The 27,869-nt window shown below is 50.3% G+C and overlaps 1 protein-coding gene across 1 annotated transcript; it reads right to left on the bottom strand.

Annotated features, from left to right (window-relative positions):
• Positions 1-57: 57 nt before the first annotated feature.
• WASF2 (WASP family member 2) lies at positions 58-27,869 on the bottom strand. The gene is given in 10 exon segments (XM_071453013.1): positions 58-364; positions 782-1,028; positions 1,030-1,303; positions 3,086-3,241; positions 4,590-4,720; positions 5,492-5,609; positions 6,672-6,825; positions 7,303-7,437; positions 11,050-11,203; positions 27,735-27,869. Coding segments are annotated over 9 exon segments (1,503 nt in total). The 5' UTR covers positions 11,180-11,203; positions 27,735-27,869; the 3' UTR covers positions 58-206.

Genomic DNA, 27,869 nt, shown 5'->3' with positions numbered 1-27,869 from the left:
GTCCGTGAGGAGACCTTTTGGAAAGGCAGAGCACGGAGTCCTGCCAGAGCTGCAGGGGGAGGGACAGGGGAGACATGCTGCTGGTTGTCTGAAAACCCTTGGCACATCTTTGGTTACGGGATGAGAAGGCTGTGGTGCGAGGTTTGGCCACCTGATCTGGGAAGAAGCGAGCCCAGGAGAGGAGGGAAGGAGGGGCGGGAGCGCGGCTAATCCGACCACTCGTCCTCGTCGAACTCGGAGGAGTCGTCCTCGGAGTCGCTGTACTCCACCGCGATGCGGCGCGACAGGATGGTGGCCACGTCGTTGCCCACCACGTCCCGCTTCTCCTGCTCCCGCTGCTCCTCCACCTTGCGCAGCTGGAAGCCTGGTGGGCACAAGGGAACAGAGGGGATCACGCCAAGCTCTTGGTGCGCACTGAAATCTCCCTCTGTCACCGTGCGCGCTGAGCGAGGCAGGCTGGGGTGCTGGGGTAATGGTGACAGCCAGCATGGGCTGGCTGGGGAGGTGGAATGGGAAGCAAATCCCTCGTGTGCCCCTCCCCAGGGTAACCCCAGTGCTGTACCTTCCCCAGCAAACCTGGATCACACCAATTCCGGCACTGCCGTCTCCAGAAGTGCTGGGGGAAGCACAAAACCCAGCAAGGCGCTCACGAGGGTGGCAGACAAGGAGGGACCACAAGGGACAAGCCTTGAGCAGCAAGGCAGTCACAGTGCTCCCAGGAGACAGCTCCCAAGGGCTTCCAGAGGCAGAGGAGAGCGCTGGCATGGAAACGCAGCCTTACCTTGCCGAATAGCCGACAGCAGATCGCTCCTGGCATCGCTCACCGCGGGCAAGGATGACTTGGCCTTGGACGTGGAGGTGTCGGAGGGCGGCGGGGGGGGCGGGGGGCCGTCCAGGCCGCCGGGAGCCAGCGGGGGCGGGCCCGGGGGCGGCGGGGGCGGCGGCGGGGGCGGCGCGGCCCCAGCGCCCGGCTGCGGCCCCGGAGCCGCGGGCACGCCGGGGTAGTCGGCCGCCGGGGGAGGGGGGGGGCGGCGGGGGGGCAGCAAACTCGGGGTGCGGGGGGAAGGAGGGCGGCGAGGGCGGCGGGGGCGTTCCCGGGGACGGGAAGCCCGGGGGGGGCGGCGGAGGGGGGGCGCTCTCCACCAGGGGCGGCGGTGGGGGGGGAGCTGGAGGGGGAGCGAAGCCCGGCCGGGCTGCGGAGGGAGAGCCGATCGGGGGAGCTGGCGGTGGGTGGCTCGGGCTAACCAGGCTGGACCGCTTGGGCCCTCCAGAACCAGAACCTCTTTGGTTGTCTACAGGATAGCTGTGGCAAAGGAACGAGAGAGACACGGAATCAGCCCTGAGGCCAGATCAGACTGTACAGTCTCTGTGTTAATGCAAATCATGTGTGTTTGCTGCAGTCCAGACTAAAAAATCCAAGTTCCAGCTTTAACTGATGTTTCCACGAGACCTCACTCCTCGGTTTTAGTTCCCTAGCACTGTTTCGTTTGGCCCACACCTCCAGAAAAAGGAAAGCTCCTAGGGATGGCAGGAATGCTGTCCTCCATCCCATCTCCCAGGCTGACCAGAACATGAGCCACCTCACCTCAGAGGTTAGAGGCAGGCGGGCACATCGGAGCTCAGGGCAGCTCCTGGCTCCAGAGCTCCTGCCATCGCCCCTCCCTGAGGCCAGGCCTGTGACACACCGGGCAGGGATCAGGGAAGGCTGCTGGGATAACCTGCGCAGGAGGGCGGGGGTGCCAGGAAAGCATTTGCTCTGAGCACCTGCTGGAAGGAAGGGATCTCCTCCCTGCTTCAGCAGCCACGTCTCAGAGCTCGCCGTGGGGAGTGAAGGGGAGGACATGGGAACCCAACGTGCTCTTATGGAAAACACCAAGGCAGGGGGGACTGAATCTCCCATTGTGGAGGCTCTGCTCATCCCATAGGACTCCACTTCCCCTGTGACAATGTGACATCTTGTGCAAGGGAAGCCCCAAACTGACACCTCCTTCCATGGCAAGACAGAAAAATAAGGTACATTTGCCACAAAAACATCACCATTTTTAACAGTGTTGATCCAAAACAGACTCCTGGAGATCAAATCTACCTCCCAGGGTCCCTTAAAAACAACCATCAAAACAAAACCAGAAAAGGGGAGATCTGTGGGGTTGGGCAGAGATCTAAGCAACTGCATAAGGCAGTGAGAGCTTCATCTGAGAGCTCATGTCTGCTCTGCCCAAGAGGCACAGGCTGCAGAGTGCAGTGCTGGGTCTCTCTGACACATCAGAAAAGCCTTTGCTGCAGCATTGCTGCCTTTGGATAAGATGGACAGAAGCCAAGCAGCCCTGTCTATCAGACAGACTTTCTCTTGTTTGTCTTGACTCTGTTTTAATGTCCTTAAAAAAAAGAAAAAGTCCACTCTTGTTTCGGCCTTTGCGTCTTGAGCCACTGCTGCACTGTAACTCTCATCTCTGGAGGTGCTGGGGAGTCACCAATTCATTCAATCCGAAGTAAATGACCTGAACTTGCACCCAAGTCTCTGGGAAGGAGGCAGCTGCTGTGCTCAAGTCCTTGAAACTTAAATACATCTCCATCTCCAGTGCCCATGCCGTGCATTTCTCACAGATCAGAGCAAAAGAGGTTAAAGAAGCTGTTCTTTGCAAAGCTCTGTCATGGAATATCCTGAGTAGGAAGGGACTCACAAGGATCATCGTGTTCAACCCCTGGGTCTGCACAGGACACCCCCAAGAATTCCACGATGTGCCTGAGAGTGTTGTGCAAATGGAACACAAGGAACAGAAGTCCATGCTATGGAACAACTGTATTGGAAAACCAGAGCAATGGGGCCAAGCCATTCACTGGGACACGGCTGTGGAGTACATCTGCTCTAGCTCTCCCCTCCTGCCTGGGAATGGTGATGGTGGCCGGGATTCGTGGAGAGCTGTGCTGCCTGTGCCTGCAGTTGCACCTCCCTTCCAGACAGGAGCATTCTGGTTCCCATGCACCACCCATTGGGAAGTTCTGCTGAACTATCTCAGCCTGTCTCATGTCATCCTTTTACACCACCTACTACTCCCTGGTGACAGAAGGGATCCCGTAGGCTTACCTAAATTCCAGCGGGGGCGGAGGCAGGCTGTCATCTGGGAACGAGGGAGGTGGTGGCACAATGGAGTCAGTCTGTGGCGGTGGCGGGTAGCAGCTCCCATCCATGCTCTCGCTGGAGCCGATGCTGCCGTTCTGATACACCATGTTGGAGGGGTACCTGCGAAAAGCAGCATAAACTGTTTGCTTCAAGGGCTCAAGGCAATGGCTAAAGCTCATTTTTTACCCAGAGAGTTGTCCAGAGAGGCTGGCTGCTCCTGGATCCCTGGAAGTGTCCAAGGCCAGGCTGGACAGGGCTTGGAGCAGCCTGGTCTAGTAGAAGGCATCCCTGCCCATGGAACTGGATGGACTTGAAGGCCCTTTCCAACCCAAATCAATCCATGATTTTACATCATTAAAAAAACCCTTTACTTCTCAAAGACTCCTACATGGAGGATCACATACACCTGTATGTGTTTGCTCTACGTAATTCTTTGGCTAAAATTTGCTCAGGTGCTGCCCTGTTTATGGCTGCTGCACACCAGAACAGCAGGAGTATATCTTTTAATAAACAAGCAAACACCTGAAGAAATGCATTTTTTTTAACACTTGATTTTGTAAAAGCACTTGAGAGTGTTTTGACCAACTTGGACTTAAAGAACTTGCAGTTATACTGAGTATCATCAGTGGCAAAAACAGGAGATACTCAAAGATGCCAAAAAATAAGCTCGAGAATAGAATATCAAAATGGAAACCACAATGCCATTAAAACAAGTATTCAAAGCTGGAATAGTACTGAAAAGAGACTCTCATGCTTTCAGCGGACTCATTTCACTGTGGGGAGGGGGAACCACCCTATTTCTGGGGGCTCTGCACCCCAAGTGAATCCAAATGCAAGAACACACTCACATGAGAAAAGAGAGGAGCAAGAAAATGGTGCTGTTGTGCTGCTCGATTCCCCTGCTAGAAACCAAACCTGTTCTCTTATTAAACTAAAAGCAAGTTTTATTTTTAGCTGGAGAGTGTGATTTAAAGAGAGATTTTTTTCTTATATGAAAGGAAGCTGCAAGGAAGAAGAGCATTGTGGGGAATTCGGTCTGCTTCCAGCCTTGCTGGTGTCAAAAGTTAAATGAATTCCCAAGCCAGAAGTGCTAAAGAGAGATCTGTAGCTTGAAATACTTGGATGGGGACAGCCCCCGCTTCAGCTTTAGGGTGTGAAGAGCCATTTGTGAAATGTAACAAAGCCATCACACAATGGCACCGGGATGCCACCCTGGGCTGGGTGAGAGGGAAGGGCATCGCTGCGGGGCAGAGCCAAAGCTCCCAGCACCTCTGTGCCCACGGGCAGCGAGAGCAGCCAGAGCCACTCCTGCCACCTTGTTCCAGCTCCCTGATTTATTTGGCAAATTTTAAATCAGCAGGCGGATTTACTTGGGAGGATCTGATTAGTGGCAGTATCGATCTGGGTTCGGGGGAGCTGCAGCGCAGGGTGAACTGCATCCCAATCACCCAGCCCCAGACCTGCTTACCCAGCAGGACCGTGCTTGTCCTTTGACTCCACAAATTCCTGTCCCATTTTCAGCTTCTCCCACTCCTCTTTCCGGGTTTTGATTTTCCGTGGATTCACATTTCCTCGGTTCGGATTCTCCTTTTTCTCTTTCTAAGAGAGGAAGAATCAAACACAAGCTTTATTTTGCTTTAAATTCACTGGAATAGAGAGGGACAGGACAGACTCGGAGCACTTAAAACAAGACACATTCTCAAAGAGGATTTTTAGTTTACTTTCCTGGTTGCTGCACTCTCCAAAGATCTTCCATATAAAAAAGCTGGAGCACAGACAATAAAAAAATGCCAGACAACATCAGGTTGCCCAGGGCAGCCCAGACACAATGTCCTCATCACCCCCTGGCATAAGCAGCTTGAGGGCAGAGTAAAAGCTCCGTTTCCCAAATCAATTTAGGCTTTGGCCTCTGTGTCAAGATGCCCAAATTTCACCTTCACCTTGATGTTGTTCAGTGCTCTGGGGTGCAATATGGACACTTGCCCACAGAGAACTGTGCTTTATATATGGGCTCACTCAGAATTCTAACACACTCTACATCTCTCCTTTGTTATTTTTCATTGAAGAATCACAATCTGTTTTCATACTTAATACTCCAGTTGCTCAAAAGCTAAATAAAGTATGTTAAGACTACATCTCTTATGCTATAATATAATTTAACATTAAGGCTCAAAGACAGTGGCATTTGGAAAAACCAATTAGAGGTATCTTTGTTCTCTTTTATTAATTAACAAAGATGTGGGTAAACCAGATAAAACTTGACTGAATTGATCCCACAGGAGTCCAAAAGTGCAAACCTGAGTTCTGGATAGTAAATTTGGAGTCCAAACTTTATTAACACTTCCCACTTCCTCCTCGTCCCTTCCTCACCCTATGTTTCCGCTTTTCCTTCATGATATCCTTGGTGTCCTGAAGCATTTTCTCCTTCCAAAGGTCGAAGAAATATGAAGGATCTGTGTAGAATTTAAGCGCCTCTTTGCCATCATCCCTGGAACAGGAGAAAACCACACAGACAAGGATCAGGTCACACATTTCTTGGAAGGAAGCACAAGGCACTATCTCAGACAACAGAGTTCACAAGTGCAGTGAGATGGTCACAGGTGCTGTTCGTGCCTCTGCCCCCATTTCGGAACAGGAAGAGGCCCCCATCCCAGTCACCCCAGCTCTCCCACATCCCACTCCTTCTGCCCTCACACAAACCCTCCATTACTCAGCACCCGAAGAGCTCAACTGCTCTGAGCAATCACCAGGAGAGCAGCAGGTCTCTGGCTTCAACTCCCTTTTGTTTGTGCTGTATTTTGGTGTGAAAAAACCTCCTCCTGCAGCTCAGGAACCCTAAATCAGAGCAGCAGCGTCCTTGAAGCTCCTGAGTGAGTGCACACAGACTCCCTCTCCTCCCACTTTGCAGTGCAGCCGCGTCTGGCAGGAGACAGCTGCCTCCAGCTATCTGTAATTACTTTTTACCTGCTCAGAAGATATTTATGGATGTGGGATAAGCCTCTGCATTCTGACCCCCTTTACTTCTACTACCTACAAGATGGAATCAGAGTGGGACTGCTCAGAACTGGTTGCACAGCCAGTGTAGGTCCCACCAGGTGTCTCAGAGCAGACACTGGAGGGCACAGAGCATCACCATGCCTGCTGCAGCCACCTGGGTGGGAGCCACCTCCAGGTGAATGCTCTGCATCTCTCACTGCAGCTCTTTGGAAAGGAGCCATTGGGCTACAGAGGAGCACAAGGAAAATGCCTCATCTGCAGCACACCCAGCATGGTTCTGCAGAGCCAGCCACACCTGGCCCCAAGGCACTCACAGAAGTGACAGCAGAAAACCAAAGAGATCATTTTGTAGCTACGTTCGTTTCTATGACCTCAAAAGCAAAGTTTCACATAATCCAAAGGACAGAGATTTCCTGGTGGATTTGTTTAGCAACTCAATTTCCCAGTGGAAACAGCTACTTCAGTCCAGCACAGCACGGGGAAGGACCTCCCTGGCAGGCTGGGAGGAAGAGGTTCTTCTCTGCAAGGGAACAAGGGGGTATTGCAGCCCTACCTGTAAGGTGAGAGGATGTTGAGAGGTGGAGGGGTGTTGCAGGTCATGTAGGTTTCAAGGACAGGCATAGGGAGAGAATCTCTGTCAAAGAGCTTCTGGTCCTGAGTGGTGGAGCTTTTGAAGGCCTTCCTGCTGTTAATGCCTTGCAAGGAGACTGTAAGGAAGAGGAGAGAACAAGTGAAGAACAGCTTGACCCAGGCCAAGGACCCTGCAGCCCAAGAAGTGAACATCTGATTTCAGTTGGAGTTCTTGGCATGCTTTGCAGTTCTTAAGGTCAGGTTCCTTTTCCCACAGATCCCTTGGGAAACCCATCAAATCTCCAGCGTGCAGCCAAGATCTGCTGCTCCATCAACACAGCTCTCCCTCGAGTGGCCCATGGAGCCCCTGTGACCAAGCTCAAGCAGCTCATCCACTGCCACCCAACTGCTGAGAGCACGTTCCCACGTGGAGAGTCACTGAAGAGCAAAGCTGTCCAAGTGCTCTACTGGGAGGCAGGGAAACAGTCCCTCTCAGCCCCAGAGAACACATCCCAACACCCATGGCTGTGTCATGCTGGGTTCATGGTGCTGAACCAACCACGCTGACTCAACGGGAACCTTCACCATGCTCAGCCTGTGCTCCACTCCATTACCTTCCTCCTCTTTGGGATCCAGCTGAGTGACCTTGACTTGCAAGCGGTCAACTCTCTCGACAAGAACGCTCACCCGAGAGGCAAAGGTGTTGGCTTGAGTAAACAACTCTCCAAATATGTCTTCTGCAGATTTACCTGCAATATTAAAGTGTCCACATTACCCTTATGAACCACATCAGACCATACTCAGTCTCCCAGCTTGTTTTCAGAAAGAAAGAAAGAAAGAAAGAAAGAAAAAGAAAGAAAGAACCAACCACTCTTCTTTTCAAGTTTGTCAGGGCTGAGTTTAATATCCAGGAAGAAAGTGCTTTGTTCCACCAAAACCTGACATTTCCAAGGGATCTTCAAGCAATAAGGAAACAATTGAGACACACTTTAAAGTCTATTGGAGTAACAAACTAAAGAGGGCTGACAACACTACACTGGTCTGAATGTGGATGCATCTGAAGGTCCTTTAAGATCCTCTGCTGTTCTGTTTATTAGACAAGGAAATACAGTTAGATTTTTATTGCTCTGGAGAATCTCAAAGGCTCCCAGTCTCCAGCAGGCCTGCTTCCAGGGGAGCTGGCACACATTTGCAAGCTCAAAGTACTCTGAAAGTAGAGAGCAGACCCAGTCCTGGATCCTGAAGCTGGAGCTGAAACCGCAGCTGACAGCACTGACCCTGCTGTTCCTTCAGGTGGCAGTGTCTGAAAAATTGATGCATTCACATTGATTCTAAATCAAAACCAAAGGGGAACTTCTCAATCAGGGACATTCTCTCTGGAACAGCTTGGACCGCCCAGTGGGCTGCTATGGCAAGCAGCATCCATGGTTTGGGCCATGAGAGCTGAGCCTCGGGCTCAGATCAGGAGCTGCACCACTTACAGGAGTAACAAGAACATGGCCCCATCCTTAGGAGTTTAAAACCTACAGTGCAACAAGAAATGGCCACAGGTAGACAGAGGTGGCAGACCTGGAAGGAACCCAGGAAGTTCCACTGAGTCCTGCTCTTTTGTTCTGCTCCCAGGCACAACCCAAGAGGGGAGCCCCCAGCAAGAGGACAGGGAGAGCAGAGCAGACTTGGCACCGAGCGCAGACATGGGCCCGTGGTGTTCCACTGATGGGAAACATTTCCAGCCACGGCTGCTGAGTACAAGGCTGCTCCCAATAAGCAGTCTGGTTTTGAAGTGCATCATCATATGGTCAACAGTTTGCTCTGGAATCTGTTACTCCTAAAGATCCTCTCCGACATTCAGGAAAGAAAAACCAGTTGGAAGTCTAATTTCAACAGCAGTTTTGGAAAACACGGTTGTCTACAGAGTCAGAGAGACAAAGCACCCTTGCACAAGGCAAGGCGAGGGCATCCCCCAAAGCCCAGCTGCACAAACACTCCCAGCTATCTAAGCTGACATATCAACTCCTTGTTCCTGCTTCCAGGAGATCTCCTTACACTGCCAAGCACGGGGAACAAGCCAGGTTAAAATTCAACCTTCTCCACCCCTTTTGGAGGCAATGCCAGGTCCAAGTGTTTGTAGAAAGCAAATGCTGAAGGTTAACTTCGACTGACCTCTTCCTTCCACCCTCCTAGACAATGCAGACTCTACATATGCTCAATTAACAAACCCAAACTCATGAGAGGGATTTTATGTTTGGAGATCTAAGGGCCAGGTAGCTCTCGTTGTAGCCAAGTTTCATGAAGCAATCTCCGTTTTCAATATCAGCACAGACCAACTCTCCTATTTGACCCAAAGAGAGTAAAAATTTATCTGTGGGAAAATGCAAAACCTTCCAGCAACAGTTCAAAAAAAGAAAAGTTGCAATTTCGTTTCTATTTCACAAGAAGTGAAAAACATTTCTGAATTTCACAAGGAACTGCAACAAGCACTAGGGGAAAATTAAGTCTTTGGCTTGCAAAGTATATTTCAAGTATAAAATAATATATATTCTGGTTTTGACCCTGAAGAGAGAAGAGATGGTCTGTGTTTGCTTGCCTGTGTAAGTGCACCTGGAGTTATCACCCAGCATCTCACATGTCGCCTGAGCTTCACAAACACTTTTAGATGGGGTGAGACAGAGATTAATTTTTTAGTTTAGTTACTTTGACTGCAAAAGTGCAGCTTACAATCAGAATTATCTTTGTCATGCACTGGCGGGAAGACAGACAGCATGATTTAATAGGTCCTTCCATCTTTAGCTTGTGGATTCTGTAAAATCACACAAAACTGCGCAGTCGACTTATACAAAGTGCTCCCAGCTGCGATAGTAACGAAGGGTAAACTCACTGGAATATGAAAGTTTGACAAGATTTATGTTTGCATCTTTGTAAAGAGACTGTGGTGCACCAGGCATGGCTGATTATTCACTTGACAGGGCTGTCACAGCCTACTGAACCTGCTCTACGTTCCTGTAATAGTCAAGGTACAAGGAGAGAGAGAATTTGTTTTTTGGAGAGAGGAAAGGGCGGGGGGCAGGAGTTTGGTCATTTGGGTGCAAGCATAGTCTAAACACTGCTTTATTCAAAATAACGCTGACCCTGGGGAAGGGGACGGTGCTCAGCATTTCCCTCCCACCTGCCCTGCTCTCCTCTCTAAACCTGTGGGATCTGGCCAGGGCTGTCACACTAACCCACAGTGTCTCTGAACAGGGATGAGCCTTCCCTGCAGCTGGGCTTTGCACAGCTTTACTGCCTCCTTCCTCACCATTTCACATGCACGAGATGGATTTCACTCACACTCCACAACCATCTTGGCTACCAGACCTAACAAATGAGCAACGAGGGCCAGTTGAACACGAGCAGAGAGCCTGGTCTCGCCTGTGCAGTGACATTTCTCCAACCCAACAGAATGTGACACCGACTGGCAGCAAACACGGGCCCAGATTTCAGTGACAGCCATGGTTTGCACTGCTGGAAAGAGGCTGCACCCAAACTTTGCCTGCCACATGGCGGAAGACAAGGGCTTGCTTTGCAGAGCAAGCAGAAGGGCTTGCAAACACCCCAGAGAAGCTAAACAATAGATTAATTTGATTATCAAAGTCTCGCTTCAAGGACAAAGGTGGTTAATCAGAACCCAGAGCATTTCAACAGAGAATGGAGTCGTCCCGGAGAGACCACAATTAACTCTTGGTTTCTCCTACGGCATGTAGGCCTGCGTTTTCCCTCCAGCTTTTCCAAGGCTATGGGTCAGCCCACTGGAGAACTGAGCCAGGCGTTGCTCCAGCTCACGCTGCCATTTGAGTGAGCAGCCCCAAACCACCGACGCTCTGGAGGCACCACTTGGCTCACACAGGTCTTTGGGTCTCACAACGCAACAAACAGCAGCAGGGGCAAACTGGAGCTTCTGCATGGGGGCTTTAATTATCTTTCATTAAAAATAAGACTACTGACATGGTGTAGATTCAACAGAGTCAAGCTCCATTTAGTAGCGCATGCAATTACAGGCACGTTCTCTGACACAAGATCCTGCCTGCTCCGAGAGCCTCCCATTTTACAAGCCTGAGTTGTGCTCCATCCTTCCATCTGCAGTTTCACTGCAGCCTCTCACATGCACACACACATACACACACCCCCCTCCCCATTTTCTCTTAGATAGGAAGGCAGTGGGACCAGGGATATGAAATTAGCATCAGATTTCTTTAGGAAAACATTTTAGCATTACCCAGGGAAGGCAGATGGGGGAGAAATAGGAACACGAGAGTAGAAAGGGAGCTAAATAAAGAGCAGTAGCGACTCCTGAGGGCAACGCGCAGGCTCGCCATGGTACTCACTCAGGCTGCCCAGCTGTCGAATGACATTTGCCAGGGTGATGTTGGTCACGCATTCCAGCTCGCTCGGAACGCTAGGCAACGTCTGACGGCACAGGTGCCTTGGCTCAATGTTCCTCGTTACTAACGGCATGGTGGACCTGCTTCAGGCACTGTTCTGAAAGATGAAAAACAACCCAAAAAAGAAACAGGAAAGGATTACTCAACCGCAAATTCCAGGCACACCAGAGCCATGGTGTTCGTTTTTCCTGCTCTCCAACAGCTTTACTTACAAGCCTTCTTCCCCAGCTCCCCACCCTGAGAAAACTGGTTCATCAGACATAAAGATCCTCCTGTTCTCTGACTTGCAGTGGCAGCCCAGGTACAGAGGCAGAGATGGAGCATCCACACCTTCGCCCCCGCTGCCCGTGCTGCCGCGGCCGCTGCTCCCTCCGCGCCCAGCCCGAGCCCGGACAGGGCTCCTGCCTCCCGTGCTCGCACCCTGCCGGGCACGCCTCTCACGAGCTCCTCTTCAGAAACATTCCCCACTCGCAATCAATAGTTGCTTAAACCGTGGAGATGAAGGCAGGAGATGTTATTACACAAAAAAAGAAAGAACAAAACAGGCTTCTCCCAGCACGCCAAAGCACACGTGGTGCCTCCCTCCTGGAGCAGCACACGGGGCTCTCCTGGAACAACAGGAAGCGCTTGCAGCTGACCAGGAAACTTTCTGGTGACTGTTCCTTATCCTGCAGGCTGCACCCCTCTTCCCTTGGGAAATCCCCCGGGGATGAGGTTTACACTGGACCATTGTTTTTGTGCTAGAGCAGTTTAAGGTTGAGGGAGCTCTAATCAGGATGCAGGACTGGAGTGTGCTCAGAGGCAAGTCAGGACTGAATTGTACAACAGGCAGGACAAACTTCCAGTTCTTTAAAAAACTAATAAAATAAAAAAACCCGGAGAAAAACCTAAGTGTCTGGAAGTTATGTTTTGGATGCTTTCATGTGCAGGTCAGTGTCTTGAACTAACAAAAATCTCCTTTGCTAAGAGGCCCAAACATTTAAGCCTCAAACAGCTCCCTCCCCAGTCATCCAGCTCCAGGAGGGAGAAGGAAACCTGTGTGACCAGCTCACTAGAAGGAGCATCATACATGCCTGAAATCTTTAGGACTAAGTGAAAGCAAATACATCCCAAGTTCTTGATTAATTTAGAAGGGGAAAGAATCACTTTTCTAGGTCAGCTGAGGAACAACCCAGGAGAAGCAGGCAGCTCCCATGTGATAGGCATGCGGATCTGCTCGGGCTGGGTGTAAAAATAAAACAGGAAGCTAACAGCTTGGGGAACATGGCTTCCTGTCACCACCAGCAAAAACCCAAGAACCATAAAAAATCAGCTGTTTGCTCTTGACTTTGAGCCACCCTTTGATAGTCTCTGTGGCAGCTGGCAGCTTATCTTTGAGGTCCAGGAGTCCTTCCTGGATGCTTTTCTATCAGGGTGTTAAGAGGAAGAAGTGGGCATTATCCCTCCTAATTACCTCAGAAGCCAGATTTTGAATTGCTAAATTTGACCCATTAAGGCAGAGGAGTTCAAGAGCCGCAGCACCGGGCGCTGGGATATCTCCCAGACAAGCAGATGTAGGTTGCTACCATTTTGCAACGCCTCTGTACGAGGGATTTCACAGCATCTCAGAGTGCCAGGATGGTTTGGGTTGGAAGGGACCTTAAAGCTCATCCTGCTCCAACCTCCTGCCATGAGACCGGGATGCACAGAAAGGGTCCCCAAAACCGAACGCCTTATGGAACAGGGGAGCCAGATCTGCATCCAAATCAATAAAAGCAAGACCCTCTGAGGATCGAGTCCCTGTCGTTTTTCCCCGTGTCCACTGCAGCCATCAGTAACTGCTGGGATATTTAAAGGACAGGGTGAACTGAGGAAGGGCTCTGACCTTCCCTTCCCAACACCCCGTGTTTTATCGATTCCAGCCCAAGCCCTACAATCTTTTGTCAGCTTTAGTGCTTCATGCCAGACAAACTTTCCCAGCTCCCCCCAGACTGCAGTCTGCACCAACAAGCAGCTCTCATAAACAAGGCAGCATTTGCAGGCTGCCTGCATCCAGCTTCTCCCCTGTGCTTCCCCAGGGCTTGGCCAGGGAGCACACACGGTGGGATCTGCAGAGCTGGGCTGGACAGCCTGGCTGGAAACCTTCCAAGGTGGAGGACAGGCAGAAGGAAAACAGCAACAGGAAAAATAAGCCTGGAAGTGGGGGATGAGATGTGAGCATTCTGTAAAAGGAGACAAAAAAACCCCCCAAGATGATGGGTAGCATGGTTGCATAAATGCAGGTAACACTGATCTCTGCAAAGATGGGGAAGACAGGGCAGAAAATGGGAGCAGTGCCTCAAATACCAAAAAAAAAGGCTCTAAATACACTGCCTGTATACAGACACCCCAAAAGTGCTTGCCTTCAAAGCATGTTTTGAAAGTAAAAGTAAGGAGTAGTGGTGAGAACTGCTTTTCTTAAAAGAAAAACTAAGGTAGAGCACATGTACAGCACAGATTTGCACTGGTGCAAGAGAGCAGAGATAAAGGCTAAGAAAAAGGCTCCCTTTATAGCCCAGCTCATCCTGCCAGCCACCCTCCCAGCCACACTCCACTGCAGGAGGAGAGTTTTGCCCTCATGATCACAGCAGTGCTTCCCAAGGCCATGGGGACAGCTCTGGTGCCCCTAAGCCCAGCCAGGATCCAGCAAACTCAGGGATTAAATTAACCCTGGGGAGCACTGGAGACGATCAAGGCAGGAAGGGCAGGACGGGCTGTGGACAACCACCCTGCTCTCCCAGCAGCTTTTGGATACGAGGCATTTTAAAGCAAAAATTCCTCTCTTCCGAGCAGAAGGATGAGGAGCTTCAAGATTTTAGGAAGGGAATCTGGGACCTGCAAAAAGAGCAGGTGATGTCCCTACAAGGAGACTGTAAGACCTTGCTTCTTCCTGGAGTGTTTGGAGGGTAGGATAGAGATAACAGCTAATGGGCTCCTGTAAAACCTTCATGCCTTGTGAGTAGGTGGGACAAAGATTAATAGTGTGGATTGGAAAATAAGTGGTGTATTTCAAAAGCAGCAGTCAGGTGGGGCAGAAAACCAGGTGGGGAGAAGGGGCAAGGTATGAGAGCAAAGGGGGAATGGGGAAGAGGAAGCAAAACACTGGAGGCAAAAGCACAAGGCATGAGCTGGGGGCAGGGAGGAGCCACAGTAAAAAAAAGAAGGGACAGGGCTAAAAACGCTTTCTGGGAGGCTCATGCTGTTATTCTTTAAGAGAGTCATTAAGGAGGCGACTGACAGCGCCGTGCCAAGCACGGGCCATCCAGAGCCGCTTCACTCTCCGTGCTCAGGGCACGACAGCACAGCACAATTCCACCCTGGCTGGCCAGCCTGCTCATCAAGCATTAGTCACTGTCACACAATGACCACAGACCAGATATTATAACTAAACCCTACCATTCAGATGCAACTTAAACAAATTGCAAGGCCGAAAATCCTTATCTTTGGGGCAAAGATAAACGTTTCTATTTGCTTATGAATACTGGAGATTAGATTTCTTTTGGGAGTGTAGAGTTTTGGGGTGCAGACACTGTTTGTAAAGAAGCTGCAAGAATGACATGGGCACAGAAGAGCTGCCCTGATCCCAGTGTAACAGGAGAGGAGATCAAGTATGTTAGAAGTAAAAGGAAACTGCCTCTAGAAACAGAAAACTCTGCAACAGATTTCTAATGAATATGGAAAACAAAGAAAGGCATCAAATTGAAACACAGTGAGAGGAAAGAAGTTCAGTGATCTCTGCTGGCTGGAAGAGCCCTAAGGAAAATCCACAAACCCTGCTGCATCAATCCACGTTCAGAAGACTCATCCTCCCAACCACTGTGCTTCACACCTTCTTAAAAACAAGGAAACAAATTATTTTCCTCTCACACTTGAACCAGACCCTTCCTACCTGCTCCCAAACACTTCCTCTGAAGCCTCCAAGTCATGACTTGAATCACAGAAGGCTCCAAAAGCCTTGATGATGTTGTGAGGGCAGTGACTAAAAGCCAAACCATCTGAAAGGCCCAGCTTTGCCCCGCAGCTCCTTTCCCCTTGTGCCCCACCTACAGCCGGGCATTGCCAGGATGCCTCATAATTTCCCCTCTCCCAAAATGCTTATGCAGGCTCTGCCGAGCCCTGGCCTGCTCCAGCCCAGAAAAAAGTTTGCTGAGCACAAAAAAGCCCTGTAAGCTGAATTCACTGCTCCCACATTCCTTCTGATCTTCCAGCCTCAACTGGCACCTGGTTTCCAGGATTCACGGGGTGTTTGCTCCCCATTATCCTTCCCAACAACTCCTGTCCTTTCTCACTGCACACACTGTGGCCTTGGATGCCTCGTGCTTTCCCAAGAATGCAGGATCCATGAGTGGAGCTTCTTCCCGTGGCTGCTGCTCTGACACCCCGCTCCTGCCACAATAAGCTCTCACCTTGAACGTCCTGCTCACCAGCTTCTAAGAGGATTCTGACTTTGGCAATTAGTTCTGTAAATACTCTTGGGCACTGGGGAACAAGCGTGGCCCAATACAGGCTCGAGAAAGGGGGGAAAATGTGTGACTTGCAATTCTTGCCTTTCAGAATCCTGCACTTTAAGCAAAGCTGAGGTAAATCCAAGATAAGCGTGCTGCTCCAAGATTTCTTATCAGCAAGGCATCGACCGCTCTCCCCGTGAGCTCTGCTGCAGCAGATCACTCAGGAATCCCAGCTCTGGATTAGAATCAAGTACAATTGGTTTGCTTCAAACAAGAACTGCCAGTCCATAAACCCCTCGCACAAAGCTGTGTCTTATTGACTATTTTTAATAAATAGGGCTGGCACAGTAAAATTGAACAATTGCTAGGAACAATAAAGGAGACAGACTTTGATTACAACTATTGAGAAGCAATACGGGGATGTTTTAGCATTGAGTATTTGCTTTCCAAGGCGAGTTCTGTCAACTGAAAACAGCAACTCGGAGCAAACACTCCTTAAAAAGTGTTTTGGAGCAGAGCAGAAAACAGCACTGCACAGCAAGAGAGGAACCAGACCCGTTTTTTGGGGGTTTTTTTGTAGAGCAGGCAGATAGCACAGTCACTGTGGTGGTGCGGAGGAGAAGGCAGGCAGGACTCCAAGGCAAGCCCTGCGGATGCAACGCACACAAAGAGCTGTAAATAACAGGTGAGGTGGAGGGAGAGATCTGGCAAGGTTCTCCTCACTGGTACTTGACCAGTTAGCATAGCGTTACTGGGAGTCACCTGGGTAATTCCCCGCTCAATGTGACACACAACCTCTTAGATCAGGGACCATCTGCAAATAAATCTGGACCCCAGCAGTGAGATCATCTGTCATAGTGTCTGGTGTAGCACAAAGCACCTAAGGAGGGCAGAGCGCTTTTTTTGGGGAAGGGAAGGGAATTTAGGCTTGATTTCCAAGTACGTCAGGGTGACCAACCACCCTGCCCTCGGCAGGGCTGACAAAATCCTCTGCCTGGACACAAACAGGCAGCACAGTCACGGAGACCAAGCCTTGAGCTGAGCGCTTTGGAGAGCTGCCTCTAGGAGTGCCCATCGGGGGACTGGGCACACCAGCAGGTCTGGGAATGAGGGGGAAAGGAGATAATCAGATCTGAAATTCCCATCAGTATGAAATAAGACTTAACTCAGTAGCTTGCCAACGCAGACCGACTGTTCTTTCTAATGTCTGTGACAACTCTGCTTCAAATTTCAAGCTTCTCTCAGCAGTAACTACTCCCCCATGTAGCTGTAATGGCCAGAAAGAGACTGGCTTTTATGTAACCCCAAAAGACTTGCAGAAAGGGAAGCAGCAGCCACACACACACACACAGGGAGAACTGAGGGGGAAAAAAAATCAGCAGAAGGCTCTGCTGAGTGCTCAGGGCTATATCCAAGCTCACAATGCAGCCACAGAGAAGTGGGATGCGGCAATCAGAAATGCTCCAGTTCCACGCTCCGAGAGAGACCCAGCAATCAGTGCTGCATCCGAGCAATAGGGAGCGAAATTATAGAGCAAACTGCCATGTGATGCCACAAACTACTCCATCCCGCCAGCTGTAACAAGTATTCATTCCCAAAAATGCATCACAGGCTCATCTGTCATTACCAGCCCAGCCTGCCAGCAGCTGAGCAGGAGTCAGCAGTGAAGGGCAGCTGCAGGGCTGCTTCCTTTCACAGTGGTCTATTCTCCCAAAAAACCACGGGGGAGAAGGACGGGTGGAACCCCCCCGGGCAGCAGAAAACATTGCCCACCATCTCTCAGCAGCCGGTGGGATGGGAAGCACACGCTGTGTGTTCACCCACCATCACACAACAGCTCTCCTGAAGCAGGATCTACTGAAAATCCAGGACCTTTGGGAGAACGCACGTAGCTGATCACAAAAGCCCACATCCACGAGCCCTCTGTGTACTAATAGCACACTCCAATCACCAACTGGAGAGCTCTGCAGGCCCGAGCTGCCGGTGTTACCAAAGAGATGTTTGGGCAGTAACGTGGGGCAGGAGCAGCGCTGCCCTTTTCCACAGCCACGTTCCCACAGCGGGAACGCCAGCCCTGATCCCGCAGCATGGCCAGGATTGTACAGCGTGCAGTCCTTGACACAACCAACATCCAGCCCGCTCCAATCCCAGAGTAAAAATAAACCTTTTTTTCCCTCCCCTGCCTTCCCCCCCCCCCCCCCCCCTCCAGTCTGCTGGCTCTGAAAAATGCAAAAGAGGCTCAGAAAGCCATTTTCTGCGGGTTTTTTTGTCTGGCTCATGCATTATCATCATCATTTACTGCCCTCAAGGGGATTGCACAGGTGTGACTGAAAATTTGGCTCTTCCTTTTAAACTTTTTGTTATCAGCTTTGCTGAAGATGATCTTGCTGGAATAAATACCAGGCTGCTCTCCTGGAGAGGGACTCGCTCAGAGCTGTTGTCAGAAATCTGTCTGGGGGTGGAAGGATGGGGGTGTCACTAATGGGGAACATACAGATCCTCCTGGCTTCTGCTGGAGTGCTAATAGAGCCAGCAGTTTGACCTAGACTTTTATTTTTTTAATTCCTAAGAAACAAACCATTGCACTAATTAATGTTTCCATTCATTTAGCTGAAAAACAAGTTAAACAAAGAGGGTCACCTGGTGTTCCTATCAATACCTGACTAGGATACAGGCAGAACAAATGCATTTAAATAAAACTCTAGAAGAGACGTGACAAGAGAAAGGCAGTTTAGCTCAATTAAAGAGAGCTGTCACAGAGATTTGATTCTCAGAATATAGAACTATTGATTAAACAGGAATTAAAGCTCCAGAACAGAAAGGTTTCAAGGTCTTTGCTGTGAGGGTATACATCAGGAGAGAGAGGCAGGACTCCTTCAGCGCCGCAAGAGCTCTGGCTTTGTTGCTTCCTAGGAAACAGGAGCAGCAAAGGGAGCAGAATGCTCTCTACTAAACCTGTGAATAATTTGGGCAAGGATACAAGGTCAGTGACAACACAGAGCGGCATCACGAGCGTCAATCAACAGGTAGCTTTGGTGTACTTGGGTATTGAAAGCGCACAATGGGCTCTAAAACATTTCAGGAGTATGCAGGGAGAGGTCTGGGCAGGTTTCAGTCCTAGAATTCCATAATCCTAGAATGGTATGGGTTGGAAAGGGCCTTAAAGCTCATCTTGTTCCACCCCTGCCATGGCAGGGACACCTCCCACTGTCCCAGGCTGCTCCCAGCCTGTCCAGCCTGGCCTTGGGCACTGCCAGGGATCCAGGGGCAGCCACAGCTGCTCTGGGCACCTGTGCCAGGGCCTGCCCACCCTCACAGGGAAGGATTCCTTCCCAATTTCCCACCTAAACCTGCCCTCTGGCAGTGGGAAGCCATTCCCCTTGCCCGATGTCCCCCTTCAGGTCTCCTGGAGCCCCCTGAGGCACTGGAATGGGCTTTAAGGTCTCCCTGGGGCCCTCTCCAGGCTGGACATTCCCAGCTGTCCCAGCCTGTCCCCAGGGCAGAGGGCTCCAGCCCTTGGAGCATCTCTGGACTCGCTCCAAGGGCTCCATGTCCTCCCTGTGCTGAGCAGCCCAGAGCTGGAGGCAGCACTGGAGGTCACCAGGGTGCAACAGAGGGGCAGGATTTCCACGCCTCAGTCAGTAACAGTGCCAAACTCACTTCAAAGGGTCTGGATAAGACACCCTGTAGGAGGGAAGGCAAGCAGTGCCCCTGGCCAGAGCTGCCCTGGAGGTGCAGCAGGAGCCCCTGGCTGCGGGGATGGCTGCGCAGAGCCCCAGAACCACAGGGCTGCCGCCTGCATCCCGGCCTGAAGCGCGCTAATGAGCACAGCTCTGCTGCCTGCCCTCCCCGCAGCCTCCCCAGGCACACAGAGGCTTGTGTCTGCCGCACTAACAAAGCCCAGCTCACAATACAGCGGCGCATTCTCATTCCTGGGCAGCGCTCGGTAATTAATATGGAAAGAGAGGGTGTGCCTTCTTCCCCCTAAATGACTTATTCGTTAAGTTCGAGCATATTTTAACCTTCCTTTTCAGCAGATAAACTCTGTCTCATTTGCAGCTAAGCTCAGCCTTCCCTTCTTTGCCACACACTAAACTATTTTGATTAATGAAAGAGTAGGAACAAACCAGTTCCAAGTGTTTTCTATAGAGCTCAACTGCTCTTTCAGTTTCAACTCACGCCTAGATAATTATATCACAGCTCTGAGTGCCCCCACCCTTCTGCTGCACTTGGGGAATACTGGAAAGATAAGTCTTTTCTTAATTATTAAATGTAAATAGCTCATTAAATATAATCCAATTACTTTAATTGTAAGAAAAAGGAAGTAATTACAATATGTACATGTATTCTTGCCTGAACAGTTTTAATATCTTAAATGAATCTTTGCAGCATTAATATTTTAAGTCAACCTTTGACATGAGGGGAGAGAAAAAAAAAAGGACATTGACTCCCTGATATTTTCCACAAGTGTTGTATCTGCTGGGATTTTGGTCACAAAAAAACAAGAGAACAGCCTTGAGCATCCAAGTCAAAATGGTTTATAAACAGCATCTTAATAAACTCAAAATAATACACAGGCTTTCCATTGTGGAGGGAAAAAATAAATATATAAACACGATGCCACGTGAAGAGCCTGAATATGCTTTTGGGATCTCAGGAGCCCAGCAAGATGGGCACTCCTGTGAATGTGGGAGAACAGGCAGGATCCCATCACACCAGCACCAAAAGCCGTCACACACCTGGGATTTTCCAGGCAGTTTTTCCCCACACCTACGGTCTGTCCTGTTCAGGGGTGGGGACAGGAAGCAGGGCTGGGCGAGAAGGGACTGCTCCACATCTGGGATTGCCCTGCTCTTCCACGGCAGCGTCCAGCAGGCGATCCCACAGAAATGCTGCATGCAGGGCTTGTGTGTGCACAGCCATCTGTGCAAGGCACAGGCACGGCCCAGGATCCCAGGCTGCCCTTTGGGATTCGCAGGCAGAGCTGCAGGAAGCTGTGAGGAGCAGTCCTCTGGTTTTGCTCAACAGCATGACAATCCCTGGACTCACTTTCTCCATCCCTGCAGCCAGCAGGACTGAACAACCTTCCAGCAGGCTCCAGCAAGGCCCCACTGTTTCGATCAGCCCCCCTGGTCTGACAGAGAGGGGTCAGGTTTCAGCTTGGCTGTGGTGACAGATGCCTGTGAAATCTCCTTGGGACAGGCAGAAAAATGCTCAGTTTAAACTGTAGTTGTTTCCATTTTGCATGTTCTGAGCCCAGCAGTGATCTCACCTTACGTAATCTGCAGTGCAAACTCCAGGCTCTGGACCATCCAAACCTATTCAAGGGTGTTTGAAACCATAAAATCCCAGAATGGTTTGGCTTGGAAAGGGTCTAAAAGCTCATCTCATTCCACCCCCTGCCGTGGGCAGGGACACCTTCCACTGTCCCAGGGTGCTCCAAGCCCTGTCCAGCCTGGCCTTGGGCACTTTCACAGATGGAGGCTGCTCTGGGCAGCCTGTGCCACAGCATCACCACCCTCACAGGGAAGGATTTCTTCCCAAAATCTAACCTAAACCAGCTCTTTCAGTTTGAAGCCCTTCCCCCTTGTACCACCCTCCTGGTCCTTGTCCCCAGTCCCTCTCCAGCTCTCCTGGAGCCCCTTTAGGCACTGGAAGAGGCTCTGAGGTCCCCCTGGGAGCTTTCTCTTCTCCAGGTGAGCACCCCCAGCTCTCCCAGCCTGGCTCCAGAGCATTTCCATGGCCTCCTCTGGACTCTCTGGCAGCTCCACATCCTTCTTGTGCTGGGGGCCCAGAGCTGGATGCAATACACCGGGTAGTGGAGTACAGGGGGAATCATCACTTTATTGAACTGATCTTTTTGGGAAAAGAGAGATTAGACTGTATTAGGGATGCTAAGGATGCAGGCCTTTCTAGCCAAGCTTACCACAAGGTCTATAATAAGCTGCTTTATGGAAACCTCTCATGTGAAGCCAGCCCCTAGATGTAACCTCCTTGATACAATATTGAATTCTCAATAGCAACCAAAAGGCTATTTTGTATAAGTTAATTACAGCCGTTTTTAATTTAGCTTGCAGAAGGGAAGCGGCCAGTGATTTCATGCTGCCCTAGACAGAAGGTAAAGGTTTTCCACAAGCTGTGTTTATAGCTCCATGCTTTCCTCCAGCAAAGCACCGGCCCCGCAGCTGCTGGTATTGAAAGAACAGGATCTGGGTGTGTGCATGGTTCTCTCTCGCCTGGTTGGGTTTTTTTGCAGCTGCAAGGCCAAACCCATGCGAGTGCGTGTGTGCTTTTTCTTATGGTGACAAAGGCAGGGTGCCTGAAAGGGAACTCGCTTCCGCTCTGGCAAGCACTCAACCATTTGCAGGGCTAAGGGGTGGTCGGGGAACTTTCACCCATCCATTCAGCCAAGGCCGCTATTCCCCCTCCCTCCCAATTAAATCCCATTTTTTGCACTCCATGCATGAACTGCAGCCACACCAATACATCAGATATTGTGGCTGATAGCCTCCTCTGAATGCCACTTAAAGCCCTCCAGTGCGGAGCGCTCTGAAAGCAAAGCATCGCTCATTCTGTGAGCCACAGAAAGAGATTTTTGCTATAGAGAGACCTGAAGTAAGACTCTAAGTAGTAGGAAAAGGGCATCCAGAGAAAGAGGAAATGAGAAATTAAAACCACATTCAATCTTATTAGTGGTAATACAATAGGTCAACAAGAGGACTTTGCACAACTCCACAGCATGGGAACAATTTATGCAGAACTTGGAGCACTGACACCAGCAAGTTTGGAGTTTACCAAAACCAGCAAATTTTGTCAGCACGATTTAAAGTGCCCAGCTGGGAGGGGGCTGGAGGGGGATAGTGCCTCCACGCCTTGCAGGGGAGTGTGCTTAGGAAATGAAAATGTGAGGAATACTCCCGCTCCTCTTTCTCCATCTGAAACATTTTCTCTCTCAAGGGATTTCCAGCATCTTACGAGCACAGCCTCTTTGAAGTGCTGCAAAGTGGCATTGCTCATCATTTCAGTAATGATAGTAAATAAGCTCCAGTATTTTGTTGATCCTTTTCCTTTTGCTTTACAAACAAAAGGTCAGAGTCATTAGCCCAGTTTGATGAGTGGGGAGAAATGGAGGCTTGGAAGGGGCAGGTTGTTCTGGAACATCACTGGGAACACCAGTGAATGAAGAAGACAAGTCACAGGAGTTTGGATCAGCCACACTAGATCACCCAGCCTCCAGATACCCCACATACTCTCTCCATCATGGCCAGGCATCAGATGCGGCAAGAAAAGAGCATGGGAACAAGAGCAGCACAGAGTTTGAGTTCTCCCTGCTTTTCCATGCTGCAGCACCCCATTGCACCTTAAAACCATGTGGAAACAAACACTATCATTTAACTGTCCTTCACAGATTTCACTTCCCTAAACGGTCTGATCAGTTCCTTTACTGATGTATCCATGAGATCATGGGGCAGCAAATCCCATATTTATTATGTTAGGACACTTCCTTTTACACCCTCTACTTCACAATTAGGGGATTTCAATCTCAAATCTATGTGTGGCTTTGCTTCACAAAGGAGCTGTTCAAATAAATTCGTCACCACTCACATTAAACAAGCCCCTTCTGAGTAGAGGGTTTGCAGGCTGCATCTGCAAGGCCAGGGTGGACAGGCCTTGGAGCAACCTGGCCTGTGGAAGCTGCGGCAGGAATGAGATGAGCTTTAAGGTCCCTTCCAGCCCAGATTGCTCTGGGTTCTATGATCAAACACAAGAGAAGAGCTCAGTTCTCAGGGAGCACTTTCAGTATGAACCAAAGGAATAACTCGTGGTTTAGGTTTGATTTACAGCAGCAGTGAGAACAAACCGTGTTTAGTGGCTGGCTGTGTCTGACCCATTCTGGACTGTGCACTGCTTCCAACAGCAATGCAGGAGAACCCAAACCTCACAAACAACCTGGGAACAGCTCACCTGAAGCAGTGACACAGCAACAGCCTCCCAGGCAGAATTTCCAGCCCTCGGGGGCCAATGCCAACTGCTGCTGCCTCACAGCATCCCCCGCCTTCCTCTCGCCACCACAGCATCCCTCAGAGCACCACTTCTCCCCAAAAAGGGTCTGGGGTACTGCAGGGAAGAGGGGCTGACAGGGAAGGCACTGAGGGAACGGAGCAGGTCACCACTGACCCATCTGTGAGAGATCCATCAAGCCTCCTGGTGCTCTGAATTCCTCCATCAACGCCCCTGGCAGAAGCATACTTGAGATGTCTGAGCTCTGCCACTCCACTTCTCCAGCAGCAACCTAACACCAGAGAGCTTTCCTGCAATTTCAGGAATTAGGGTAGGATCTAGATGAACTATTTCCCAGGCCCATTACTGTGGGGAAAGAGCTGGGATGGAGAATGTGATTAGCAGCTCACGCTGCTTGCTCAAGAAAATAATGTGGAAGTTCACATTTAAGTTCTTCTGGGAAGGGACCTCCCCTCCTACTGCCTCCCAGGCAGGGAAAAAAATATCCTGCAAACCTTCAGATGGAAAAAGAAATGTCATATAAATGAGAATTAGGCCTGAATCTGATCACCTTCTACCAAGCACTCTCTCCACAGTGAAGCCTGATCTGCCCCCCATCCTCAAAAAAGAACTAATGTGTCTTTTTATTACACAGAGTTGCAAAAATACAAAAGGAAGTAAATGTCACCAGGGTGGTTCTGTTCTGAGCAGTCATTTGCTTATTACCCAGAAGCCATTGCTACATGCCTTTTTTAATCCCGTGTTTATAAATACCTAAAGTATTTAAATAAATGTTAATCTGCGGTAACTAAGGCCCTGATCTCACAAATATTTATCCTTGCACAGTGAGAATAAACACTCAAATACACAAATTTCTTACTACAGATCCCATTTCAGCCAGAGTGTTGTTGAAAAAAGTAACACACCAGAAGACAGGCTGGGAAAATATCTGCATTTTGCCTTCCTGGGTTTTCACAGTGTGTCACTTTCGGGCTGTTTCCTGTGCATTTGTTGTAGGAACGGTACAAAGGAGCCAGGGCAGAGCTGAGCCACCGGACAGGGCCGGTTGTGGCTGCTGGAGCCCGCAGAAGGAGCTCTTGGCAGTGCTTTTTCCTGGTGTCCCATTCTGCATGAGGACAGCAGGAACTTTATCCACAGCACATGCAAACACAATCGCTATTCAATCCCTTTCCTGGTTTGTGACTGACTCATGAGCAACGCATTTTGCTCAGCTGAATGACCAAGGGCTCGGTATTATCATCAAACCAAACAGAGGCAAACCCAAAACCTTGCATCTAAAGTTATTAAACATTTTGAGTCCAGAAAACCCATTGAGAGAAAATATCTAGAAGGATTAAAGCCAAGTCTTAACACTTGCTGAAATCTTCTTTATTACAATCTGTCAAAGAAAACCTGAATTTTTGAAAAACATTAATCCTACCAACCTTTGTTCTTCTATCACCACAAAAATATAAAAAACTAAACCCAGGAAAGGGATTTGTAGCTGCAACTTTATGCACATGAGGCAATCGCTGAAGTTTTAACCCCTCCACCCACACACCGTGATTATCTAACATTGGTGAATGAAATCAACTTTTCCTAGACCAGCCCTGAAGAATGAGATATATTCAAAGCACGCTGAGAAACTGGGTGGGGACTGATCAGAAGGGTTGTATTCCTTGTCATGAATCACTGTCTGCAAATACCTTCTGAGTTGTAACTCACAAAAACATACCATTTCTGTGTGGTGTGTCACATTAGTCATAGGGAAACCAATTTTATACTGGCATGAGCCATCAGAAAGGTTTTATTTCTTTAAATTAATGGAATCTGGGACATTTACTTTTTGATCTCATTACCAGACAAGACAAAAAAAAATATCACAGTTCTTTTTAAAACCAGTGGAAAATATGTAGTTTAGGGAAGAGTTTACACTGAGTTCACCCCTTGAAGTTTATCCTCACTTAGAAGGCACAGCAAGGCTTCACCTCATGTCAGGTGGGCTACAAGGGAGCGGCCATACCCACTCCTCCAGGCTTTAAATGTGCAGAAATGGAGGCTTTGGAAGGTAAATCCCAGAAAGTCTGGTCCCACCATCACCAACACATCCAGGGATAACAACAGTGACAACTGCTTGAGCCAAGATCAGAGTCAGGCAGCTCCTGCAAGCTCAGGTCACGCTCTGTCACTCAAACTTCACGTTTTGAAGCACATTCCTTAAAAAGAAACAAAACCCCCAAAGCGCCCAGGGCTTTGTGCGCGGTGAGCCCTACCCCAGTGCTGGGATAACGCTCCTGCCTGGCTCGGGACACGAGGGGCATTCAAAGGCACTCCTGGACTGGCTGTGCTCTCGTGGGGAGATGGTGGCTCTGGTTTGTTTTTAACTCGGCCTGGGATTCAACCACCAGCTGGTTTCTATGGCAAAGCCCACTCAAGGTCAGCAAGGGACAAATCAGAACGAAAAGTGTCGCAACGCAGCGTTCCGAATTCCTGCAGCATAAATTCCTGTTCGGCAGCCACTGATTCTGCAGATGCAGAAAACGGGTGGAAAACGTAACTCTGCCCTTCCTCATGTGACCGAGCGTGCAAGACTCAGTACTTCCCATAAAGAGGGACTTCCCAGGCCTGTGGAAGTGCCCCTGCCCGGGCACGGGTGGAATCAGTCTTTAAGGTACCTTCCATCCCAAACCATTCCATGATTCTATAAAAGCAACATTGCTGCATCAGTTTTCTCTCAGGGAAGCACATCCGTAGCCCTCAGCTGGCTTACAACATCTTTTAATTTCAACTTCTCCTTCTCACGAGTCTTCAGGAAGGACACAAAAGTGTGAGGGTTACAGAGGGCTGCATCAATTATGACTCTGCCTGCAGCTGATGTATTTAACAGAAGTTTTTTTTTAATCATTATTAATAGAATTTCATGTCCACCAACATCTGCAGTGCTGAAAGATTTAAGACTTTCCGTGCTTCCTAGCACTGAACTCCCAGCATTAGCACATCCCTCAGCCCCATCAGTGCTCTGACCTATGGAGAGGTGCCCAATTCTGTTGTTGCCTCTAAAGAAAGCCAAACAGCAAGGCCAAATGTGAAACTCTGACAGGGAAATAAAAAATCTTACCAAAGGAAGGTCCTTGAGGTCAAGTGACAGCTAACAGGGAGAAGCTGCAACCCTCACCTTTCTCCAGACTACCTGTATCCCAAAGTAACCCCAACAGTAACCTGAACACTGGTGAGGTACAACCACAAGGACATTCCAAGTAACTTATTTCTTCTTTAGAAGAAATACAGTCTGAGGCCACCAGGAGGTCACTGCACTATCCAACCATACCCCAAGCCTTTTTTGAGGGGGAAAAAACCCCCAAAATCCCAACCCATTTCCCTAAGCACGCTACAGCACCCACGGGGGGTGACATCAAGCAGTTGTAGATTTCATGTGCTGTGGATGGGTCACAGACAAGGGGTGACACACGTACCTAAAAGTGTCCCCAAACAGATCGAGGGGCGCACCCCGGAGTGAGGCTGGAACGCAGGCAGGACAGAGAGGATTCCCCCAATGAGGACACCCAGCTCCCACCCAGACAGACTCTGGGCACGGCACAGAGAGGTTTTCACAAGTCCCAATGTCCCACTCAGGCAGCAAGTGTCTGCAAAGGGAGGGACCCCTCTGCTCCCCGCGCTGCTCCCCCTGGAAGGGACCCCGCAGCACCCCCTTGGTTCCTGGGTCCCCCAGCGTGCCCCGCTAGGCCAGACCTGCGGGACAAGCCCAGGGCAGCAGGGACCGGCCGGGCCTCGGGACAGCCCCGCAGGGACATCTCGGTCACCCAGCGCGGGGCTCGGAGCACCCCGCGCAGCCCGCCCCTACGCCCGATCCCCCAGGCCAGGCGGCCCGGGTACACACCCGCACCGAACCGCGGCCCCGGGAGGGGCGGGGGCAGTGTCAGGCCGGGGATGGAGCCCTGGACCGGGACGGAGCCCCCCAAACCCCCGCCCGGGACCGGGCAGCAGCGGCTCACTATGTGGCAGGAAACACCGCCCGCTTTAACATCAGCATCCACTATTTGGCAAGGGCCTTGCGGCCCACTCCAGCGCCTCTGCCTCTCTCTCCCGGGAAGAGACGGCCCGGGGGGGCTGGGGAGACCCGCTCGCCCCTCTCGCACTCACCCTGTCCGCGGCTGTCCCCTCCGCGCCCCCGGTCTCACTACCACCAGGGCGGGCCGGCCCGCCCGTCCGCCATTCCACGGCTCCCCCTCCCTGCCCCGCCGGGCCCTCGCCCCGCCTCCCCCGGCCGCCGCGCCG

The sequence above is a fragment of the Agelaius tricolor genome, unplaced genomic scaffold, assembly GCF_023055355.1.
Source record: "Agelaius tricolor isolate 1412-34295 unplaced genomic scaffold, bAgeTri1.0.p SCAF_36, whole genome shotgun sequence".
Classification (NCBI taxonomy): Eukaryota; Metazoa; Chordata; class Aves; order Passeriformes; family Icteridae; genus Agelaius; species Agelaius tricolor.
Note: the sequence above shows the minus strand (reverse complement) of the source record. Positions and strands in the feature narration are given on the sequence as shown.